This window comes from Solanum lycopersicum, chromosome 7 (assembly GCF_036512215.1).
Source record: "Solanum lycopersicum chromosome 7, SLM_r2.1".
Taxonomy (NCBI): Eukaryota; Viridiplantae; Streptophyta; class Magnoliopsida; order Solanales; family Solanaceae; genus Solanum; species Solanum lycopersicum.
Genome location: NC_090806.1, coordinates 69,098,037 through 69,121,930, shown reverse-complemented (window position 1 = coordinate 69,121,930; position 23,894 = coordinate 69,098,037). Strand labels below are relative to the sequence as shown.

Sequence of the window (23,894 nt, the reverse complement as noted above, 5' to 3'; positions counted from 1 at the left end):
AGGGTATGACAAATGGCGACTCTAAATAATAATTATTCCTTTTCAAAACGTCACTTTAATTGGAAAAACTCTTTTTCTTTCAAAAAATAATCAAAAAAATTTTGAGGGAAAAAAAAGGGGTGTGACAATAGTAAATGTAGATATTGATCATGCTTAAATAAGAATTAAGAAGTCTAATAAACATACAAAGAAGGGAAGTCTAATGTTTAAAAATCTTAATTATTTTCATGCAACTCATTACACACTTACTCTAACATTATCTAATATGGTTTTAAAATATTTGAACTAATTAGCATGTGATACACAAGATGTTTAGACACTAGTTATATATATCACAATTTGTTAGTATGATTTTGACTTAAATAAAGTTTAAGAAAATAATTAAAGATTATGATTTTGACTTAAATAAAGTTTAAGAAAATAATTAAAGATTTTTAAATATTATGATCTTAAACTAAAAATATATTAAATGTATGAGAATACCTTTTAATCTCGTAACCTTAAACATGTTAATATAATAAATTATGACTAAATAATTGTCAAAAAAAAAATACATTCTCTAAAAATAGACTTACAAGAAAAAGAGAAACAAATAAAAATAAAAATATATATACTTATAAGAAACGAACTTACCAATCCACAAGCAATTGCTATGAAACAACAAAACTATCCATATGAATTTGAATTAGTCAGATTAACAACTTTTAAATATAAATTATTAAATAAAATAGATAGTGAAACAGACTTATCTCAAAACTAATAGCTCTTAAAAAATCAATCAAGAAAATGATATAAAACTTATGACAAAAAAAATCCAAAAATCACATGAATTAAGTCTGAAATGTACGAATACACTATCCTTAGAGATATTTTTCTACGATATAAATAATATAATTAAATATTAAAAATATTAAACGAAGATAACAATCTACGATGTACAGTATTGGTTCACAATTCACATACGTCAATTCATAATTTTTTTAGTATGTCTTCTAATGTTTTCGATTAGAGTATCTGAAATTATTTTAAACTTTTTGCTTAAAATAATTGAACATCTAATTAAACAAGTACTAATATTATAAAACTACGTGTGCTGAAAATTTATATAGTAATACACTAACTTCAATAAAATTTCTCAATTATCTCTTTAAAAATTGGAACATTATTCACTTCTTCAATCATTCTTTAAAACAATATGAAAGATGTTTCTGAAAATACTTTGGCGTAAATTATTAGTTTTATCTTTAAATTGTTAACAACATTTAAAATATTTATTTATTTGACTAATTGAACTTAAATACACTCGTGATCTTGCAACATTAGTGAAATACATTTCTAAATTCTCACGAAATTTAAGGGTATAATTTTCAACACTTCTCACGATATTTAAAACCACTTGCTATATCATATTATAAATTCACGATATATCTAAATATAATTAATCAAATAAAAAAATATAAAACGTAATTAATAATTTGAGTGTTTACAATATTTCTCACAAACAATATTTGAGAATAAACAAACAAATAAACCTAACGGATCACTATGACATTTAATATCATCCACAAACTCAAAAATAATTTTTTTAAAAATTTCATCGATAACCATTTCGGGACCAATAAAGATTCCATTCTTATATACAAAAATACAAAATTATATATAAAAGTAAGATAATAGACCTTCTATGATAAAATATCAAGAGGAAAATAACACATGTTTTAATAACATCATATAAAATAAAAAATCCTAAAAAAAAAAAAAGAAGAGAGAATGGGGAAAAAAGTAATAGAAATTCACTCGAAATTTTTGTCAATTTTTAGAGTGATATACTATGGGTTAAACCATATATTATATCTGCATTAAAGTTATATATTTTGAATCTTTTTGATATTTTCATCGCGTTTTAATTTACGAGACATTTTTTTGGATTTCGAGATTTAAAGAAATCTATCTTTGACTGTAAATTTTTCATATATCTTTTAATTATTTTGAATTGTCAATTATTGTGACTTATAATACTTTTTTTTATATAGTTTACATATATATAAATTTCATTTCACGCGCAAATTTTCAACGATATAAATTTCAAAAAATAAAACGTATCAGATAATTGGAGCGAATGAAATAACAATTTTGATACGGCACGCCACTTGCAAATTCATTAAAAAGAAATCAAACATTTTTAAAACGTGGAATTATGATACAAAAATCACTATAAAAACATATGAATCGATCTTATAACTGCATGAAATTAATAAATAGGAGTACTACACTATTCAGTAAGTGAATTATTAGTATATTTAAAATTATTTAAAATGGCGTTCGCCGTCGCACCGGGAAGCTTTTGTATGCCGGCCATGGCTGCAAACGCCGGGCACAACCGTACTCCGATGGCCATCGGAATTGGACGCGTGTCAGTTGCTAATTCGCGCGTTCCTTTCGTTTGCTTAGCCAGTACCGGTTGACATCTCATTCCTTTGTTTTATTATTTATTACTCGTTTCGTTCACTTTTACATGTTATATAATACATTCTCGATATGAAATATGACATAGCAACTGACCTCAAACTCTAGTACGAACATCAATTTCTCAATAAAAATCGAGAGAAACGTTCAAAACACCACTAAACTTTTCGAGAATTTAAGAGTATATTTCAGTGATATTGCTAAATCAGGAGTGTATTTAGCTTTAATTAGTCAAATAAAGCAATATTTTTAAAACCGTTAATTATTCAAAAATGAAATTAATAGTGTCAAATTTAATGGTGTTTTTGATTATTCTCACCTAACAAAAATAAAATATCATTTACTTTGTCTAAAGTTTTTGTTATGATATTTTTATAGGTAAAAAGGAGGAAATTAGTACAGATAAGGCACCAGCTGCAGTGGGCCCATATTCTCAAGGAATTAAGGCTAATAATTTCATTTATGTATCTGGTTCTCTAGGTCTTATTCCTGAGGTTAGTGATAATTAATCATTTTTAAATCCTTAATTAGATTGGTTAATATTTTTATAATTATTTTTTTGTGATTGAATGTAGACTGGAGAACTCATATCAGACAATGTGGAGGATCAAACAGAACAGGTTTTTGAATAATCAATCTTACGATTTTTGTTTTAATTTATATGATACTGTTCGACGGAACACAAAATATCTTGTGTTTAATAATGATTTTTTCAGGCTCTGAAAAATATTGGGGAGATACTTAAAGCTGGCGGTGTTAGCTATTCTGCAGCTGTTAAAACAACAATTATGTATGATACATAATTAATTTTATTTGTGTTTCCTTATAATATAGTTAATTTTGATTATTGATGTTGAATAATAATATTATTAACTTACAGGTTGGCTGATCTAGGGGACTTTCAGAAAGTCAATGCAATTTATGCTAAATGTGAGTACAACTACCTTTCATAATATTATTAGTACTGATAATTAAGTGTGATTAGGTCAAATTCGAAATTATGAAAAATTAACCTAAAACATAGGTTACCATTTCATACCAAAGTCAAGATCTGAATATGGGTATCGAAAATTGAATGATTATTTGTATTAAGTCTTCAATTATAACTTAAAAGAAAAAAGAGTCATAATATTATGATCGCAATTATCAGTGCCTTATTTAGTTTAGGAATTTAGGGACTTGTCTTTCAAGGAATTGAGATGATTGATCTTCGTTTTAAAAAAAAAAAAACATATCCAATGTAATTCCACGAATAGGATATGGAGTGGGTTGAACGTACGCAGACCTTACCTCTATCTCGTCTGTTTTCAAAGGATTTTCGACAAATTCACTATCGTAAACAACAACATACTCTGATAAGTATGGTCTAAAAAATATAGTGTATGCAAATCTACCTTTACCTACCGAAGGTTGAGAGATTATCTTCGAAAGACCCTCGATTCAAATAAAGCATATTACTATTATTATGTACTAACATGGATATGTATCAATGTTGCAGATTTTCCAGATCCTGCACCAGCACGTTCAACTTTTCAAGCAGCAGGATTACCTCTGAATGCAAAAATTGAAATTGATTGCATAGCAGTGTGTTAAACAGATTAAAGTCTTCAACTTCCATGGCAGCTATGACTTTAGATTCAAAAATTAAAGTTAAATAAAGGAGATTTAAGTCTTTAATTCAGAGTCTCTTGATACTCTGCTGCAGATTCTAATCTCCATTGTTGCAGAGTGCAGCATGAATAAATTCTGTTAAAAAAGGGCTCTTTCAGTCCCCATAATAAGAATTCATCGAGTTTATAACCACGTTTACTGATCGTAGCTACAGTAATACAAAGCTCAAAGTCAAATGACACATTAGAATAGCATATAGTACTTGTCTCAAATACATCAACAAGAAATGCGAATACATGTCAAAGTTGTATTTCTTCCACTAATACACACTTTAAGTATCTCTGTTTCACTTTGTTCTGTCTAAAATGGGACACAATTTCTATAGCACAACAATGCATCAACAAATTAACAGAAATCACACACCTTTCGATTAGAAATGAAATCTACTTGACAGTTGCATGAAATTGGTTTTCACCGGTACAAAGAAGTAAACGATTATGTTTTGCTTTGTTTCTTGTTTCTTTCATTTGTATTCCTGGAAGTTCACATGTCCAGTTGCTTGTGCATGCTCTACAGCTTCCTGCATAGGAATGCAACTTTTAGCAAACGAAGTTGCAAGCTTAAGAAAGTAGGCTGAATGATTACAAGAAGCAAGATATGAACCTTTTGGCCAATGACCCCAATTTGGCAAACTCCACATCGCAACGTGAAGTTGGCTGTGTCAGTATAGCTCCTCTTCCTGCAATGAAGCAATAATAGATAAACAGCAAAGTGATAAGTAGATGTAAGTAGTTCCTATTCATTTCCTCACAGCAAAATACGTTTTATTATAAAAATGTAAGGCAACTCTGAGTTAGAACACATAATGTTTTGACCCAACCATAAATCCGAAGCAGCATAAGAACAAGGACGTGATACTTGTTCACCTGGCCGTTACAAAATTCTCCCCCAACACCAAACTTGGTCATTTTCTGCTTAAAAGGGCAACGCTTACCTTTGTTGGTCCTTAACCAGATTAAGAGCAAGCCTCTCCGCAGGTCCTACAGTCCCATCTCTCTGTACAGAAAAAATTGTTTGATCAAAATCCTCCGGAGCTCCTTCAGCAGGGGACATCTGTTGATTGTCACATGAAACTAGGTGTAAGTAGGTACAGACTTAAAAAAGGAAATCTAACTTCAAGCTTTGTCAAAAGATGGGAAATTCTTCATTAAAATATTAGCGAAATGATTTCACACTACTAACCAGCAATGCAGCACCTAATAATTTCATATCTCAGATGATGCGTAAATGCAAATATTCGTTATGAATAGCACCAGAGAAGGGCACAAACCCCCAAGATCGATGATATAAAGAGAACCTACCCATTACATACACTTCTTATTTTGCAAATAACCCGACAAAAATCAAAACAAAGATAGGCTTAAAAAAATGATCCAACAGATTAGCTAACTGAAGCAGTCATCTGTCCCTTTTTAACGATCATTGGTATCAGATATAGATCACTAATCCTATATCATATTCTAAAGTCATTAATTGATTTGACAAGATTTCAGAAAAAGTCTAGGTCCTTAACTGTGCCTACAGTCCAAATATTCGCAAGATCTAAAAATCTTCACAAAATTGAATATCTCCCTCCTTCTTGTTCCTCCTGAATGTAAACAGAATGATCAAGAAGGTGCATGTGCAGAGAGAGAGAGAGAGAGAGAGACCATACAGCCAAAGCATCGTAATGAAGTCCATCATAAATCAGCATTACTCTTTCCTCATAGTTCTTTCCCTGTTTTAACGTTAAGCCATATAAAGGTGGTTGAGAAGAATCAGGAATTGTCAAATGACACGTGTAGAAATAGCTAATTACACATCCTACTAGCTAAATGCTAACCTGTCCATACAGATCACAGCGCGTTGTTTGGATATCATAGGCTGCAATTTCTCGTCCGTAGTGGTCAGCCAATATTGAAAGCTCTATGGCCCCTTAAGAGAGTAAGCATTTCAAAGGTAAGAAACACAAAACAAATAACAAGAACTGCAATAAATAGATAAGAAAGGGATGTTCCTAAGCAACAGAAGCTTGAGTTCTTCCAGCTTAATCATAATGCTGTGAAATAGACTTGGCTTACAAAAGGAAAAAGTAAATTATAAAAGCAGCATACAGCACAAAACATTTATCGATTATGCACCTTTTTCTTTTTCTGATAAAACAAACGACAACAATTACACCTCAATCCCAAGCTACTTGAATGTCATATCAGTCTCACTCGTTAGTTCCTTTTAAGCAATTATAAGCAGTAATTCTCGAGTTTTAACTATTACCGATGGCTTAACAAAAAAGTCATGGAAGTAATTGCAATCTTTGACCCCCAAGTTATACAGCCAAACTATCTGTGAGATACACCAACAGCATGACACAAGTGAAGTGACTGTTATCCACTTATCCTTATCCTAACAGGACTCCAGTAGTTGAAATCATGCAACAACAATAGCATACCCAGTGTAATACCAGAGCATACCCCTACCTCATAGTGATAGAGAGGTTGTTTCCGAGTAGTTAAAATCATCCCAGAATAAGATAACTTTAAAACACGACATAAGACATACCTCCCCATTTCTCTGGGTTAAGAATCCAATCACAATACTCCTTGTTGGACTTCCCAAGAAAGGCATCAGAATATTTTTCTGGATCACTGGCAACTGTTCCAGCTATAACCTTCAAATTTTGAAATGTATAAAGTGTCATGGATGAGGAGTAGTGAGCTTTATGCAATATTCCAAGCACTAAACCATATCAAACTATCAACTTGAGTCATATTTCACATATTATAACTAAATAACAAGAAACTGTTGGCTTTTCTATAAAGTAGCTTCCTGAATTTAATTTCTCCTATGGCAAATAAGTTGTTACAAAATTGTTATAAGCCTAGATTCCGTATCCAATCATTGATGTCTGAGAAAGTATCCAGTGTCTTTTCACTAAATGAAACCTTTTTCCTTGTGCAATTTGGTCCCTTGGGCATGAGGTTGAAGTTAAAATTATCTCTGGGTCAGACGCTTGATGAGTTTCGCCACCTCTAGAGATTGATAAGTGACAAAATCCATCAGAAAAAAAATCACTTTTCCTTATCAACTAAAAGAGAAACCATCTCAGGGATGGGTGAGATCACCAGCAACTACTTCTTCAATCCTAAAGTGTACTGAACGCATTACACATACTTTTTTTGATACATCAATGCATCGAACTCATGTTAGTCTTTAATGGGAAGTTGTTCTAAACTATTGCGGATAAATGTGAATACAAGAAACTTCAAATTCTAGAGATCCCTTAATTTGGCTTAAAAGATATATAATTGACTAATAGAATTAAATGGGCTTAACTAGCTCATAGTTGATGAGTATTATATAGCTGACCTTACTAGTCTCAGATTGAGGCATAGATGATTGAATGAAGAGTACAGAACTCCTTAATAAACCATGTCATAGAGGCTTTGCAAAAGGTCAATAGAAAGCGTTCCATGTACTACGTAAGTCCCACAACTAGAAATAAGGTTATGGGGCAGCAATCATTGATCAATAATCTTTCTTTAATTCCTAAATCTTGACTGTAAATAGTCTTTATTCCCTTCAATTTCTGCTTTTTAAGATAAGCTGCTTTAGACATCCTGGGGGAAGGGGTAAAGGGAAGCATGTACGTTGTCACACTCCCTGCCTTCCAGAAGTGCCTGGTGATAGAGCGGTGGTTACCAATGCTTCTCCACGGCCCAAGCTCAAAGAAATGCACCAACCTGGGGATGCATAGACTATTCATAAATGTTCAATAGACACAAAATAGTTTTGCGTATTGATGTCTAAGCACAGAAGTTGGCCTTCACCTCATCTCATTTCCTTGAAAGTCCTATCCACTAAAGCTTACTCCTTTAAACTGAACAAACTATCATACTATCCTATAACCACATGAAAGAGAACATATTTCCTCAAGGCAATGAAAAACACACTGGCTTCATTCCTCAATGTTCTGAACCAGCACATATCATAACAAGCTTTTACTTAATCTAACTCATCCACAAACACTACACATAAAATTCACTCCACTCACTTGCACCCTGGTTTTTTCCCATTTTTTCTCGCAAAATCAAAAAAACACATCTACACTCACAATACAATCCACCTGCATAATTAATTTTTATACAATCTTCTAATTAATTTTTATACAATCTTCTTCATCAAGAAGCTCACACACGCACACATTTTCCATTTCTCGACTACACCTCTAGCAGTTCCTCTCAAGAAAAGTCTCTAAAATATCTAATAAATAAATAAAAAGAGGATTCCTTCCATCACTAGCTAAAAGACTACAACTACGAGACTACTCTGCACTTGTTAAATCAATAAGATATAACAACAAGAGAGCTATTCTATCCATATATAACATTCTTGACTAGCATAACACGAATAAACGTTTTAACAGAGTAATTTCAAAGGCAAAACTAGAACCTGTCTTAGCTCAGGGGCTTTGTTTCTATCACGGTCCATCACATAACTACATAAAACAAGAAACAACAATATATTTATTCAAAATTTCGAACCACACCATATCCAATTCCAACTGCAAATTAAAGAACAAGAACAAAGTAAAATGGGAATAGAATTTACCCAACAGCATTAAAAAGACAACTGTTATCAGATGGAATCACTCTTCTTACTACTGAACCTTCCATCTTCAACCTACAAAATGTAAAGAACTCAAATTTCCAGTTTTTTTCTTTACAACAGCACCAATTCCATGAACACCCAGATAAGCAAAAATGTCAAATTAATCATAAAAACTAAACCTTTATCTGGATGAACAGTTGCTACAAGAAATTGAACCCCAAAAAAATCGCAAAAAAAAACCCCAGCTAGATTACACGAGATATCTTTCAGACAACAAATCAGAAAAAATTCAAAAATAGTTGCAAGATCTGTATATGCACTTACCAGAAAACAGGGAATTGCTTTAATTCGACAACAATTGAAAGTGGAAAGACGAGTTATGAATCTTGAGAATGCGTAAGATAGGAGAAAAAAATATACTATTGTTGGTATATATACTTCACGTTCTTTATATTTTCGCGTGTCAATTTTATAATAAATGATGAATATATATAAAAATATAATAATATATATATATTTTATAAAATAAAAAATATTATGATGTAATTATTTATATAAAATGAAATGGTGAATTTTTTTTCCTTTTTCCAAATTTTAAATGTTTTTTTAGAAAATAAAAATAATTTTTAGGTATGAGAAGAAGATAGTTTCAAAAAATTTAAAAGAAAAATTAGGTATGATTTAGTTATTTATATAAAATGAAATGGTGAATTTTTTTTCCTTTTTCCAAATTTTAAATGTTTTTTTAGAAAATAAAAATAATTTTTAGGTATGAGAAGAAGATAGTTTCAAAAAATTTAAAAGAAAAATTAGATAAAATGTTCATTGAATTAAAAAGATTTATTTCAAAGTAATTCAATTATCACTTATATTTCTTAAATGGTCATTCGATTCAAATTCGTAAGCATAGTTGAATTCAAAATTTAGAAATAATATTTAAGATTTTTAGATGAAAATGAAAAGAAAGAGAAATAAATGAGGGATTTGGATTTAGAATATTGTATCAATTTGTTTTAGTTAACTTATAGTGACTAATAAAATATATCTTATATCTCAATAAATAAATATATATATATATATATATATATATATATATATATATATTCTTCTTTTTTGTTTTCTTTCTTTGTTGCTTTCCTTATTTGTGTTTGAAAACTTGTTAGATTACATTTTTTATTACTAATTATATGAAGTTAGGTAGTCGTGTTTAGGCCTTGAAAACGTGAAAGTAGGCTTAACACTTTATATTAAATCAATAAAAAATTTCAAATTCAATTCTAAAATTGAATGTGTCGAAATGTGAACCGTTTTGAATGAATAAAATTTTAAGAGACGTGTTTAGGTGTTAGAAACGTGAAAGGAAATTTAAGATTTCATATTAGGTCACTAAAGTTCAAATTTTAAAATTTAATATATTGTAAATATGAATTATTTTGAGTAGATGATATATCAAAAGACTCATAATATTAAGAAAGACTTATATCTAAAATTTAGGATCGTTTAAAGAAAATTTGAGTCGGCTTAAATTGAAAAAAAAGATAACTAATTGAATAGATGAATTATTATACACTATTTATAAAGTATTGTTACCTTACATAAGCATGTTATCATTTTTGTTTAATTTTCTTTTTATTGCATATACAATTATGTAAATATCTCATTTTTGAAAGCTGGAAAAGGTAAATTCATCCAAGAATATTTCACCTAAAAATTTGTTTTTAGTTTGAAACTATCGAAGTGGATAATCAGAATAAGTACAATAACATTCGATCTTTATATCAAAAATTTATATCATCAAATTAATTACTTTCTCCGCTTCAAATTAAATATAGTATTTTTTAAATAAAATAAAGTTAAGTGATTTATCATTTTAAAAGTTTAAAATAAATTTAATAATTTTTTTTCATTTCACCCTTGTAGTTATTGTGCTTCAACACTATAAACATCTCTATTATATGCGATGAGATGATCAGTAAAACATTAATGAAGGATAAATTACTTAAAATTTATTTTTATTAATATTTTTAAAGAAACATATAAAAGAAAATGATGATAAAAATTTTGAGACGAAGAGAATAGTAACAACTTTATAGTTCAACCAAATATGTTCCTAAATCTCTAGTGATTTCCCATAAATATAAAATTACTAATAATGTACTTTTGTGAAATATAAAGATACCATGATCCAAAAAAATAAAGGGAATAATTAGTGTCCAAAAAATGTTATTGGTCTTAATGCATAGGATTCTATCCTCTATTATTTATTTATTTTGGTACGTTTAATTTTTAATATCTCATCCACTAATAAATGTTTTATTCTATATGTGGGGGGCTCGTTTTGTTTCACTAGTTTAGTTTCCTAAATTATTTTTATTAACAAAATTCTATTCTACTTTGAATTGCTATTTCGAACATCTTATAAATTTTTCATTACTCGTAAAGTTATAATACTTTTAAATGTTATTTTTTCAAAGTTAAAGGGATCAAAAGAGAAGATAATCAAGATCGAATCGAAATCTCAAAATAATTATCTCATATTTTTTTAAATAAAATATATCACAAGGGGTCAAGTTATTCTACATTCGAGAAATAAGCTATTAACAATCATCGAATCGCAAAATAAATCTAAAGAGAAAAAAACAAGAAAACATTAAATTATACTCACGATCTTGATAAGTAAAATCATATCGAATTGTTAGAATAGAGACAAAATTCAGCATTATGGGTCAATTTGAGTCATTGTGTTTTTATAAAAGTGCAAAACTACCCCACCATTTCCCCTTGGGACTACATCTGATACCTCTAAAAACAATTATTGTTGCATTTTACCCTTTCAGAATATAAAAAATACCGTTTAAATCAATATTAGGAGGTCAAATTTTACTTGTGTTAATATTTTGGCATGGTAAATTGGTAAAAACTTACACGTACCCGATATTTACTTCAAACTATATTGATTTATCATGATTAAGTCATAAGACGAGAATATTTATTTATTGATTTGGCGTAAACATCGCGTCAGAATTATTTGAGGCAGAAACATAAGGAATAAAGGAATTCAATTATACAAAGTTGTTTTCTCCTCATACTGAAACTTCTGTTAAATGATGCAATAATTGGCCACTAAATCATACCTTTAAAAGATATAAATAGTGGCCAATAATGCATCTTCTAAATTACATTACATGAAATTACTATATAGCAGTTCTGATTGATACACAAAGAAGTTTCAGTAAGCATAAAATGTGGACTACTACTGTTTGAGTTTTTATTGATACCTCAGCTGAGTGAGACCGATGATTCGGGCAAAATCAAAACTTGTAGCAGTAGTCTTCTAGATCTTTTGTTTCAAGACGTGACGTAACTGGACCTTCTGGCTCTCCATTCTTGCTTCCAGAAGTTTTGCTTTTAAACTGTGCTTGTGAGAGTTACGCGGCCACTCAATGCACCCTTTCATCCCTCGTGTTATTTGTGGATTGCCCGAGTCAAGTGAGCTCCCTGAAGGACTGAATTCGCCTTTACTAGAACCACAATCTGGAGAAAGGGTGGCACCATTCGATAGCCTTCCATTTGATAGCCTCCCGTGTATTCCATCAGCTGATATCTTTTTGTAGTTGTCTCCGTTTGATTTCCAAAGCCTAGATATAGATGACACCTTCTTAAGTTGTCGACCTTGCCCTGAATATACTTCACTTATCTCCATTGAGGCATTGCTGTGCCTGCAGTTCTTGTTGACAGAACAGACGCTTCCTTCAGCAGAATAACTAGAACCTTGCTCGTCGAGATGGCTCACTGTTTCCCATTCACTTCCTTCTTCCTCTAAATCACTCTGATTATACGCAAGAGAATGTCTGAGGAAGTTGTCTTTGTTGTATACACCGTCATCAGGACTGAATGTGCAAATTTTGGAGGGATGGCTAGCAGAACTGTATGCAGGACATGGCTCAACCTCCCTTTCATTACTTTCGACAAAATTAAGGTCCTCAAACACTGAGAATATATCATCTGGATTTGGAGGTTCATAAGTGAACTCACTGATATCACGAATATTCACCGAAGCAGCTTCCTGTTTGAGTTGCTCAGCTCTTTCGATCACTTCCTCGTCGGGGTTCATACCTCTAGAACTTAGGAAAGACTCTAACTCTGCAATTAGTCTATTCATTTGGGAATACTTCTCTTCGAGTGTCACCTTAGCATCAACTAGTTTCATCTGAACCCGTTCCTCACGCCAAACCTCAGCCATCTGCAACATCTTTCTTTCTTCATCTACTTCCTCCCTGAGTGAATGTGATTCTCTCTTCAATGCCTCGACTTCAGCCTTGTCTTCTCCAATTTCCTTGGCTAATTCTTCACACACTTCCTCTATCAACTCTCTACCCTTTCTTTCTTTTTCGTAATCCTGCAAATAGCGCTTTGCTGATAACTTGGCATCAGCCAACTCATTAACTAACTTGGAGTTAACTATTTCCAGCCTCTGTCGGTTTTTCTTCTCTCTGGACAAGTCGGCTTTCATATCATCTATAATTGCACGAATTTTCTCATGTTCTCGGCTTCTCCAGGCTGCTTTCTCTTCACTAAGTTTTCTCAAAAACTGTTCGAGTTTCTTTTTTGATGACCGTCGCTCCATCTCAAGTTGATGGATTCGGGTGCGAGCCCGCTCTAACTCTGCCTCGAGGGTGGAAATCATTGCAGCAGTCTTCGACTGTTTATTAGGAACCTTCTGGTGTCCGTAAATCTCCTTTATTTCCTCGGCTATTGTCCAGCCAACTGGATCCCACTTTGTTGCCCCCTCCATAGCAGAGTTTGGATATTGAAATGAGGGCTCTAGCTACAGAAAATATAGAAGTAACTCCTTTGTTAGATCAGAAAATGTGGAAACAACGAGAAGAGCAATGGTGAAAGCGTAACATGATAAACTAAAAACCTAGACCAAAAGTATCTGATAGAAAATTGCAGCACAGTGCACTAAGCTTCCTGCTACAGGAAGGTCGAGGGAAGGGCCCAACCACATTGGGTCTCTGATACTCGGTGAAGCATTCATTAACTCCCGATAACTCCAGGATTTCTCCCCTGCGCCTATGACATTGCTTTGGACTACTCGACATAACTTTAGGACTTACATAAAGGACCTTAAACAGCAAAGACAACATTGAGAAAAAAACTGAAAAGGCATCAAACATACCTTGTGATAAAGACCATATCTTGGACCGGAGACAGATCGAGGACTCTGCTCTGAATCATCAATGTGTGAATCATTCTCTCTAATGTGATGATGGTCGAAAAAGGGTAAATCAATATGACCAGCCTGCAGGAAGGAAAGGAAAATGAAATTGAAAAAAGTTACTTAAAGCTACCATAACCATATTGGATCCTACAAAAAAAGTACTACTTTTGGAGGATCTGACACACCCCCAAGTCCCAACAACATCTTTTAACAGTCCGAGCAATCAAGTCTAGAACGATAAGACACTTATGAAAGTTGCCGGTCACTCTAAGGTCATAAAAATACAAACTTGGAGATGGTTATGATCCTAAAACAGCAGGGACTAATAAAACAACCAACATAAGAAAGAAAAGATAAAGCAAGCAGTAATGAAGGCAATCATAAATCACAATTATACCAAAGGTACCAGAGAAAACAATCTCAACTTCAATCCTAATAAATCATACATTCATAATTGCTTATTATAACAAGTCTAGTCCCACAAAGTATAGGGTAGAGTGTATGCAAACATTACCCCTTAACTCAGACAAGAGATTGTTTCCGATAGACCCTTTGACTCATTCAAGTAAATGTCAAGTCAATGTAATTAAAGCAATTAATTACAATCAATATATAAATGACCAAGATTAGAAAAAACCCTAAAGCTGCAATCTTTTTTCTACCTGAGGTAACTTTTGAGCTGGAATATTAGGAACTTCCGGTAACTGAAGCCTCCATAGTCCGGCAGCTAATTTCCTAGCAGAAACCAAATTTCTAACTTTCCGGCCAGATTTCCGACCAAGCTCCACCGTCGATTTGTCCTCCCAAGTACAAGCATTGTCATTTACGTCTTCGTTATACTTCCATCGTAGTAAAGGGGTACTGGGTCTGCTCCTTTTCCCACCTGGAGCTCCTGCAATATCTCTCCTTAACCTCACTCCGGCGCCACCGGAGTTCTTGATTTTCCGGCGAGGCGGTTTCCTAGAGCAAAAGGGGTTTTGTAAAAGATCTGAATCGGGTAAAGTGTTCACTAGTTTTGATGATGCAATTGCTGGAAGCTCAGCTCTATTGTTTGCAGTAACCTTCATCTTTGATGCACAGATTCAGCCATTACTCAGCTTTTTTTGGCTTATTGCTTCTCCGAGACTTCCAAGGGGGTAGGGGGTAGGGATGGGGGTCCAGGGGAGGGGGTGGGGTGGGGTGGGGTTGTCTGTGATCTCTTTTGGTTTTTGAGGAGAAAAGAAGAGAGAAATGCAGAGTTTTGTGTGTATATATGTGAGTGAGAGAGGAGATGTATACGTATAACTCTGTATAAGTAATGATTTGTACGGTCAACGTCTCTCATTATACCAAAAATCTTCTATTGTCATTAAGAGTACATATCGCGATGAAATAGTAAGTACTCTTGTATTTAAAAAGAAATACTCTATTTTAGTAGATAATTTTAATCTTACATTCTCTTATTAAGAAAGACGATCGAATTAACTGAATCAAGAATTCTCTTTACTCATTTTTAATCGAATTATTACTTTCGAAGTAAATTTAAATTTACTTAAATCATAATTTAAATATAAATGATTGGATAAGAAACTCAAAAATGAATAAAACAAGGGGCAAAGCTAAATAAGAGCCTATTGGAGCTCTCAAATATTTCAATAAAAAAAAATAGTCATTTTACTTTTACGAGATAAATGATAAAATCTGTATACGCTCTGCTCTTTTGAAATTCTATTTTATTGAATTTCATAAGATTATATCTTTATTGTTTGTTATATCTATAAATTATATGCTCGTGAACTTAGTTATTATGACATATTTAAATCCTAAATTCACCTGGAGATAGGATTAGTATACTACTCTTACGATGTCGTATTGTAAAATTTTGTAACCAAACGACGTAGTTTGGTTGTTAACTATAAGAGGAGCAGTTAAAAATAGTTAAATAGGAGTGGCAGGCTGCCGTTAGGCATATGGGTCCCACGTACCTCTCGTAGCGGGAGCGTTGTAATGACTTTGTCCTGCAATTTTCTTTTTCTATTTTATGCTAATTAATTAATTAAATAAATAATGAGATGACTCTAATTAATTTGGTGGATATTTATCTTGCTTGAAATTTTAGCTAAATTAATATTAAGTTAAAAAAAGTGAAATTTATCAAATATTTGATCCTATCATTTGATTGGGTCGCCAAGTATAATTTAAAATTATTCATAGATATTTATATAATTATAAATAATATCTTTGAGGGTGATTTCTAGCTGAAATACATTCACTCTCGAGATAGAATTTGTTTTGTAAAAGAAAAAATTACTCGTAGAAAATCCTTCCCATTTAGGCCTTATACAATATCAATTCAGATTAATTAGGACCTCTGTGAAAACATTGAATCTTTATAGATTATTTTTAAAAAAATGAGATTTGCATAATTATGTAGAAAATTTAACTAATCTATTATCTAACAATTAAAGTAATATTTTTTTTACTTAAAATAAATGTTACACACTTTTTTTCTACACCATCTAAAATAGCATATTTCTCTTCTTGGAAACAAGTTAATACTATTAAGTAATATTGCAATTTACCCGAAATTGCATATTATTTGTTAGGACGAATTTATACAAAGATAATTCTTGATTCATTTATTTATAAATATAATGATATTTTTGTATTATACTAAATAAGGATACTCTTCTTTTTACATTTTTCTTAAATAGAATTATCGTTTATACTAACTATATAGAGGAAGATGGTTGAACATTTCATATACTAAATCGTGAATAAAATGAACATTAAATATGAAAGACTATTAATATTTTATGTGAAAAATAAAAATATTTTTTAGTCTTACACCTAATATAATATTACTAGCTATATATATCTAGAATTTGTTTTAACTTATAAATTTTAAAATTATTGTTATTTTTAAATTCATTTTGAATAAAATAATATCGTATAAATTAAAAGGTATTAAGGTCGGTGAATGTGAGTGCACTTGCAAAGTTTTGATTGTGTATTAGTTCTCAGGGTATCCGATGGAATAAGCACGTGCACTCATTTTTGGCTTATAGCACAAGCACTTGTGCGTGTTCCCATTCTAACATTTTTCCATCAATTATTATATTAAGTTAAGCAAAAAGAACGAGATCTAATTATACCGAGTGAATAACATGGGTTGTGGTGTACTGATAAAAGTGTTTCACGCTTAATTAGAGATTTTGAGTTTGAGCATCGAATATAGAGAAGATTTTGTTAGGAACGCCACTTTAAATGGACTTTGCAATGTGAAATTTGAATTTAGTCAGAGCTCCAGTGTGAGCTTGAAATACCGGGTGGAAAACTGGAAAAAGAAATTATTTTGACTGAGTTAACGATCTTTCTATTTATTTTATAAATATATTTTTAATAGGTAAATGAAAAATCGAGCCCTTAATGATTGAAAAATTTATTGATTTTGAACATTTAAAAATTGACAAATGATTATATATAAAATCGAACTGAATCGAACGGATCGACACACATACCTATGAATATCATCCATTAGTGGAGTTTTAAGGTGGTATAGAGAAGGATAAGCTTGTAGTTTAGGTTTTGAGAGAAGAGAAAATACGTTGTTGATTTACGACCAGATATCTATAACTTTAGGGAAGGGAATTTGTACCCTTCGCTAATTAAATAAAAAATTAAGGACCAGTAACACAACGATACTTTCAAAGCTCAGTTTATTAACTCGTCTCTGTATTTTGGTCCTTAAATATCCATTTTCTTATACTATAGCATGGGATGTGAACCAATTAATAGGTCACTCTTTATCTCTATCTTGCTGTGTTTATTTTCGTCTCTATCCGAAAAAAATTTTAAGTAGCAATTAAATATTTGAGATATTTGTTGATGGTTAAGCTAAGACTGAAAGTATTGCTAGTCAGGTTAATCGAGGACCAGACTTGTCGCTCTTCTCTAATAGACAATCTAGGACTAGAAATGATGATTTACTTCTTTCGTAACCGTTCGACAATGATCGAATATTACGTAAATATCTTTTAATATGTCGAAAAAATAAAGAAAGCTATATAAACAATATAAAAAACGCCTCAAATTTTTTTGACGTGCATCATGACCTTAGAATATCGTGATAAATAAAAGAACAAGACTTTACTTCTTTTCGTAACTGTCCGAGAAATAATCAAATATTACGTAAATGTCCCTAAATAAAAAAAACAAGAAAACTATATAAATAATACATATCGCTAAAGATTAACTATTAGGAGTATAGAATCAGGTCCTCCTTGTATTTGAAGATTAACTTATATGAGTATCGAATCAGTTCATCCTCATCTCTAAAAAAGATTACAAGGATCAGTTGTTGATGGTTGCTAAAGAGTTTTCACGACCTGAAAGTAAAACTTTCCCAAGATATTTATAGTGTATTTTTGAGTAATTTTATAATTTAAATTCACTTATCTTTTAGAAGTCTAATTTTTTTTTTTCTTTTCTTCAACTTCATTAGCGTGAGTTGAAAACCTAAATCCCTCTATTTGCTATAAAGATATTTTTCACAATAATTCTATCAAGTATTTACCTTCCCATAATAATAATAATAATACTATTTATAAAAGTAAGTATTAGTTCTAACGTCAAACATTCATTTGCAATTCATCAAGTTGGATGCTGATATAAAAAACTTTATTTATTAATATGAAATGTGAATTGCTTAATTTAAAGTGCTAGAATATTTTTGATAAAAAAACTTTCTTTTTTCATTGGTTTTTATAATATTCAATATCATTTCAAATGAAATTAAAATCATAAAAATCACTATTAAATTTTTTTTTCCATATGCTTTACTAGCCCTCCGTACTCATAATAGCCAATTGTCTTAGCTTAAATGATGAACTATGTGAGGTAACTTTTGAGCTGTGAATATTAGGAACTTCCGGCAACTGAAGCCTCCATAGTCCGGCCAGATTTCCGACCAAGCTCCACCATTGATTTGTCTTCCCAAGTACAAGCATTGTTATTTACATCCTCGTAATACTTCCAACGTAGTAAAGAATAGAGCAGAGGTTGATACAAACATCAAGAATAGAGCTTTTTCGATTATCTGTTCATCAAAGAAAACCAATACTTGGTTGATAGTAAATTTCTGTTCCAGAACATATTAACATGAGCATGACAAGTACACACAGCACATATTCGTTTCTGCAGAGGTTCTATTTCTTCTTTGAAGCTGCCTTGCTTTTGCCACCAGAAGTCTTCTTTGTTGATTTATTAAACCCTCCTTTCTCCTGCAAAAGGGAGAAAATACAGGATATGCATTCATTAGATGATTGTGTATATATATTCAGAAGTATCAAAACTTAATCAATGACAATATATATTGAGGCAGAAAGAGAACCAAGAGTTTAACTGTTTCAATCATCCGTACTGATATAGCATTGAAGAAAGACAAAAAGAGTTCCAAGTGTAAACGTCCATTATTGACTATAGCAATGAAGAAATAGAAAAATAGTACCTTTCTGTAACATATATATGCACTTCGGCCAGAAAACTCCTGTCCATTGTTGTCAACGTAAACCTGATAAAAAACAGTAGATCAACTCTTTGATTAATGTACAGAGAAGATAGGAAGGATGTCGTGAATCAATTCTAAAAGAACAAGGAGATCCCATGAAGCTATACGGACTGAACACAAATGTCTAAAGAGTACCCAAGTGACGAAGGAATGGGATGACTTTAGTCATTTACCCACTGACATCCATATCCCAACTATGGTTAAGAGGCATCAAGTATGCCAAACTAACTAGTACAAAGTTTAACCAAATTTCAGCAGCAACCAGCATCTATAGTACAGTTCTTGAATTTGTTAAGATTACCAACAACTATTTCACCAAAAGAACTTCAACAAGTACATAAATGACCTGCTCCAAAATTCCAAATATTAAGACTGAATATCCACTTACTTTCCTTCCATCTCCATTTGTGTACCAATGACCTGCAGATTTGCCAACTGCCTGCACCCTTCTCCTGCCAGCATCTTTTGGAATACCAGCAGAGCTCTTAGGGTTCACCCATCTCTCGGATCCTTGTGATTCTTCCACGTTATTTGGTTGTTTCACATTCTTTCTGCTCTTTCTAGAGTTTGTTCCATCAGCAGATTTCTGAGCAGTCCTTTTAGAGCCTCCTTCATGAGAAAATTGACCCCTGAAGACAACATGCACATAGACCTTTGGAATAAATCATATAATTCATGAAAAAAAGACCAAGAGAGAAGCAAGAAGCAAATCTATTACATGTAATCTATTACTGATGCATCATCTAGGTTTCCTCCAGGAAGATTGTCAGCACCCAAGGGGAAAAAGTTAGGCAAACGATCACGTACTAGCTTTTGGATTCTTGGATCTTTATGGAAAAAGTAACAGTGAGCAGGGAGAAGAGGGCCCTGAGGTCGCATGTAACTTTCAGTTAAACCACCCTTAGTAGTCTGAGTTCTTTTTCCATCTTTTACCGATTTGAAATATTCCTCACAAACCTCATCAAGAGCAGGTGTATGAATATTAAAAGTCGTATCTGAACAGAAGTCCTCCCACAGATCTTTAGTCTTCAAAGCAGAAGGTCCTGTTTTTCTCTGGTAACTTAAATCTGCATCACTATGCTGTCGATTAACGTTCAAAGGAGAATCCACATGATCTGATTCTCTTTCCACAAATTCACTTTTGGAAGGCTCATCAGAATCAGAGTCAATCAACTGGAACCTTCTCAATGGACTAATAGTTAGCTCTGGGAAGACCAAATTACTAGGGTTAGTTTCCTTACTCTGGTGAACGGAAGAAACATTTGAAGCCTCTTTCTTCCTTCCTGTACATCTGCTTACAGATTGCGAGGATATTACCCTTTGCCCCTGTAACGGGATTTTTGAACTGCTACGCACAGAACTGTGACATTTTGGATGATCTGATGAAAACAATATTAAAATGCAGGAGGGTTATAAATATTTTTAAAAAAAAAAAAAATAACTAACAACATAACATCTATCTGTGGTCTGATTTGTTGGTCTAAAAGAAAGATGGGGATAAAAATGTAGGGAAGTATCCCCAAATTAAGAACACAACGAGAGAATGAGTAAAACCTTGAGGTTCCCCCAGATCTGACTTGTCCGACTAGACATAGTAATCTCGCTGACTACATAGTTTTACTGAAACATAAGTAAAACTCCCTACTAAAAAGCTAATAGTGATGGTCCATATTTCTTGAGCGCACATCAAGTAGGAAATTTAAGATGTACATCACAACAGAATGTTCACCAAACAAACACACATGTTGCTTCTAGTACATAGTATAAGGCAAGATTGACCACATACTTTCCCTGTGCAATAACTAAACTATAAAGCTAGTTAAGGTCTTCTATGTAAATATTTTTACAAGAACGATAATAAGTGGGTCAGCTATGGGAATCTTCTATATCCATTTAGCATACTAAGACTCATTTCATTCCAATTCTAAATATTGTCTGAAACAAATCCAAGGTTCTCTAAACCTCACACTTGTTTAGCACTCAAGGGTATGATCGGTGGTTAACAAGGTTGGAATGAAGATTGTAAAGGATTAAAATTTGAACCCAGTAGAGAGAAAAATTAGGTGATTTCTTCATGATGCATCAATTTTGGTGGACAAGGTCAACCTTCCTACTCTCTGTACTTGTCTAGGATGCAAGTATTGAATGGAATAGACTAAGTGCACATTAATTGATTCAAATGCCACAGTTAAAGAAAAAAATTGCATACTAATCCCTCAATCATTAGACAATCTCTAAATCAACAAAGAGACGCCTAACACAAAGCCTATTGTATGTGTAACACCAATTGATACTTAATTAAACTAATTTGTTACTCTATATGGTTCCTTTCATTATGTTCTGTTCTAAAGCCACATTAATTATGAGAGAACACGGATCTTTTGGAATTATGTTCAGAGTGATATTGACTTATCTCATCAATTATCATGTGTTGCACATATAGGCCAGTGAATTTGGATTCTAAATCAGTTCTTACCAGAATTTCTCATGTAAGTTTTGGTTTCTAAAGCAAGCTTATATGAGATCTTGTTTTCACAATAGCAGATTGTGGAAATACGAGAGTCTTCCCTTCATTTCTATCAATCTCCCAAACTCCTTCCTAACTTGCAGATACCTAATTAAGCTTCAGCATTAAACTTCATTCTGGAGATACACAACTTACTATATGATATTCAATTTAGACATACTTACAAGTCCCAATAAATGAAAATAAGAGCTTTTCAGACAGTGATAGAGCTAGTAATGATCAATGGGGGTTAACCAAACCACATTTGGTGGAAAATTACACGGTTTACCGTTTATATCTAGTTGGAATTATTTTTTATGTATATATAATAGGTGTTGAACCACCTTAGATTTCTTGGTGGGTTTACTTCTTCATAATTTGAACCCCTTATTGAAAATCCCAGTTTTGCCACTGTTTTCAGCTACTATTAGGATATCCAAAAATCAACCTCTGAAACCGTGTCACTAGCATATATCAAGCAATTGAACTCCAACAAATAAAACAAATAATGAAAGCAAACTGAAATAGAAATCAACATAGATTGATTATTTAATCAGTCAAACCCAGTATATGGAAGAAAAAATTAAGGCCTCATGCTTTGCCCAGCTCAAATTGACAGATTTAAAACACCAAAACATAGAAAGGTAGCTAAAGATAAAACCCTAACAAAAAAGGTGAAGTCTTTTACCCTTAGGCTCGTCCTCCTGAGAAGAAAAATCTTCAATATCATCGTCCACATTACACCATGTCTCACCTAGCTTCAACTTTTGAGCCACCGGTTCGGATTTTGAAATAGACCCACGACGGAGGCGTTTGAGAGAACTTGTAGGATCCGAAACTTGCGGATCCGTAACCAATTTTGGAAATTCAAAATCATCATCGTCATCAACAACCTCTTTGATTGTCCGTAAGTTCACCGAGGGCTTTGGTAGAACTGTAGACTGGGGCTCCGAATCAAGGTCGAAATCGAGCCCTAGAGAGAACGATGGAGGTTCAAAATCGAGACCTAGAGAGAACGATGGAGGTTCAAAATCGGCCATTGAAAGGTGAATTTAGGGTAAATTTTTTGAGTATATGTATTTGAAATGTGAATTTGGAGGGATTTGCAAATGAAATTTGGGGAAATTTCTTTGGTTTGTGCGCCAATTTTTTCAGACTTTTCGCTTGTTTGGGCCTCGGGTTGATTGGAGGATTATGGGCCACGGGCCCAACTAAATCTGTTGCATAGATATGTTACTACAAATTTTCGACATCTTTAGACAAGTAACGGATCGAAATTATTATTTATTTATGTAAATCATACACTAATTATGTATAAATTATATGTTTCTGAAAATTTTAGTTTGAGTGATTGAAAGAACGGCAAATTAGGTTATTTTTTCTTAGTTTAAACAAGTTATCCTTTGTTGGCATGACTATTTAATTTAGTAAATATCGTTTCTTAACTTGACTTATAACATATGAATTTATTAGATCATATTATAAGAATATCTTTTGAACACGTTACATTTTTCATGAAATCAGTCTAAAGGGTAAAATTAATTTGCATTTAGATGAATGAACCAAAGTCCCACAAGGCTAACTAAAATTTAGAGACAGTGAACTTTCTTCCTTTGACTCAAATAAAAACTCTAAAATATTATCCTTTGCATGATCAAGATAGGTATGAACTTGACGCAATCAAAGTTGCTTCATAACCGGATAAGTTGCAATATATTTTCGTGAGAATTAATCGTTTTACAAATAGAGCGCCTTTTTAATTATTATTCTTGACCAGATCAACAGTCAACCTCAACTATATCGTTGACATGCCTTCAATCAATATCAGGTGTAGCGCTGACTTGTCATCAGTTGGCTATTTATCCAACATCAAAACTTAGACATGTGCTACT

At 32.2% G+C, this 23,894-nt stretch overlaps 4 protein-coding genes across 4 annotated transcripts; 1 reads left to right on the top strand and 3 right to left on the bottom strand.

The window, feature by feature from the left end:
• The first annotated feature begins 2,247 nt into the window (after positions 1–2,247).
• On the top strand, positions 2,248–4,269 carry CHRDi (inducible plastid-lipid associated protein). The gene is made up of 6 exons (NM_001279340.2): positions 2,248–2,460; positions 2,845–2,960; positions 3,042–3,086; positions 3,183–3,256; positions 3,347–3,396; positions 3,965–4,269. Exons 1-6 carry the CDS (start codon positions 2,316–2,318, stop codon positions 4,057–4,059), a joined length of 525 nt encoding a protein of 174 aa, NP_001266269.1. The 5' UTR covers positions 2,248–2,315; the 3' UTR covers positions 4,060–4,269.
• Positions 4,270–4,302: 33 nt separating this feature from the next.
• LOC101248409 (OVARIAN TUMOR DOMAIN-containing deubiquitinating enzyme 2) lies at positions 4,303–9,189 on the bottom strand. The gene is made up of 9 exons (XM_004244072.5): positions 9,049–9,189; positions 8,725–8,796; positions 8,566–8,611; positions 6,676–6,784; positions 5,960–6,051; positions 5,792–5,854; positions 5,072–5,190; positions 4,741–4,816; positions 4,303–4,657 (listed from the first exon to the last, which is right to left on the bottom strand). The coding sequence occupies exons 2-9, from the start codon at positions 8,787–8,789 to the stop codon at positions 4,601–4,603; spliced, it is 627 nt and encodes a 208-aa protein (XP_004244120.1). The 5' UTR covers positions 8,790–8,796; positions 9,049–9,189; the 3' UTR covers positions 4,303–4,600.
• A 2,577-nt stretch (positions 9,190–11,766) lies between these two features.
• On the bottom strand, positions 11,767–15,213 carry LOC101248992 (uncharacterized). The gene is made up of 3 exons (XM_004244074.5): positions 14,611–15,213; positions 13,907–14,029; positions 11,767–13,552 (listed from the first exon to the last, which is right to left on the bottom strand). Exons 1-3 carry the CDS (start codon positions 15,013–15,015, stop codon positions 12,059–12,061), a joined length of 2,022 nt encoding a protein of 673 aa, XP_004244122.1. The 5' UTR covers positions 15,016–15,213; the 3' UTR covers positions 11,767–12,058.
• Positions 15,214–18,988: 3,775 nt separating this feature from the next.
• On the bottom strand, positions 18,989–23,203 carry LOC101249283 (uncharacterized). The gene is made up of 5 exons (XM_004244075.5): positions 22,691–23,203; positions 20,215–20,875; positions 19,885–20,125; positions 19,437–19,499; positions 18,989–19,209 (listed from the first exon to the last, which is right to left on the bottom strand). Exons 1-5 carry the CDS (start codon positions 23,040–23,042, stop codon positions 19,135–19,137), a joined length of 1,392 nt encoding a protein of 463 aa, XP_004244123.1. The 5' UTR covers positions 23,043–23,203; the 3' UTR covers positions 18,989–19,134.
• Positions 23,204–23,894: the final 691 nt, after the last annotated feature.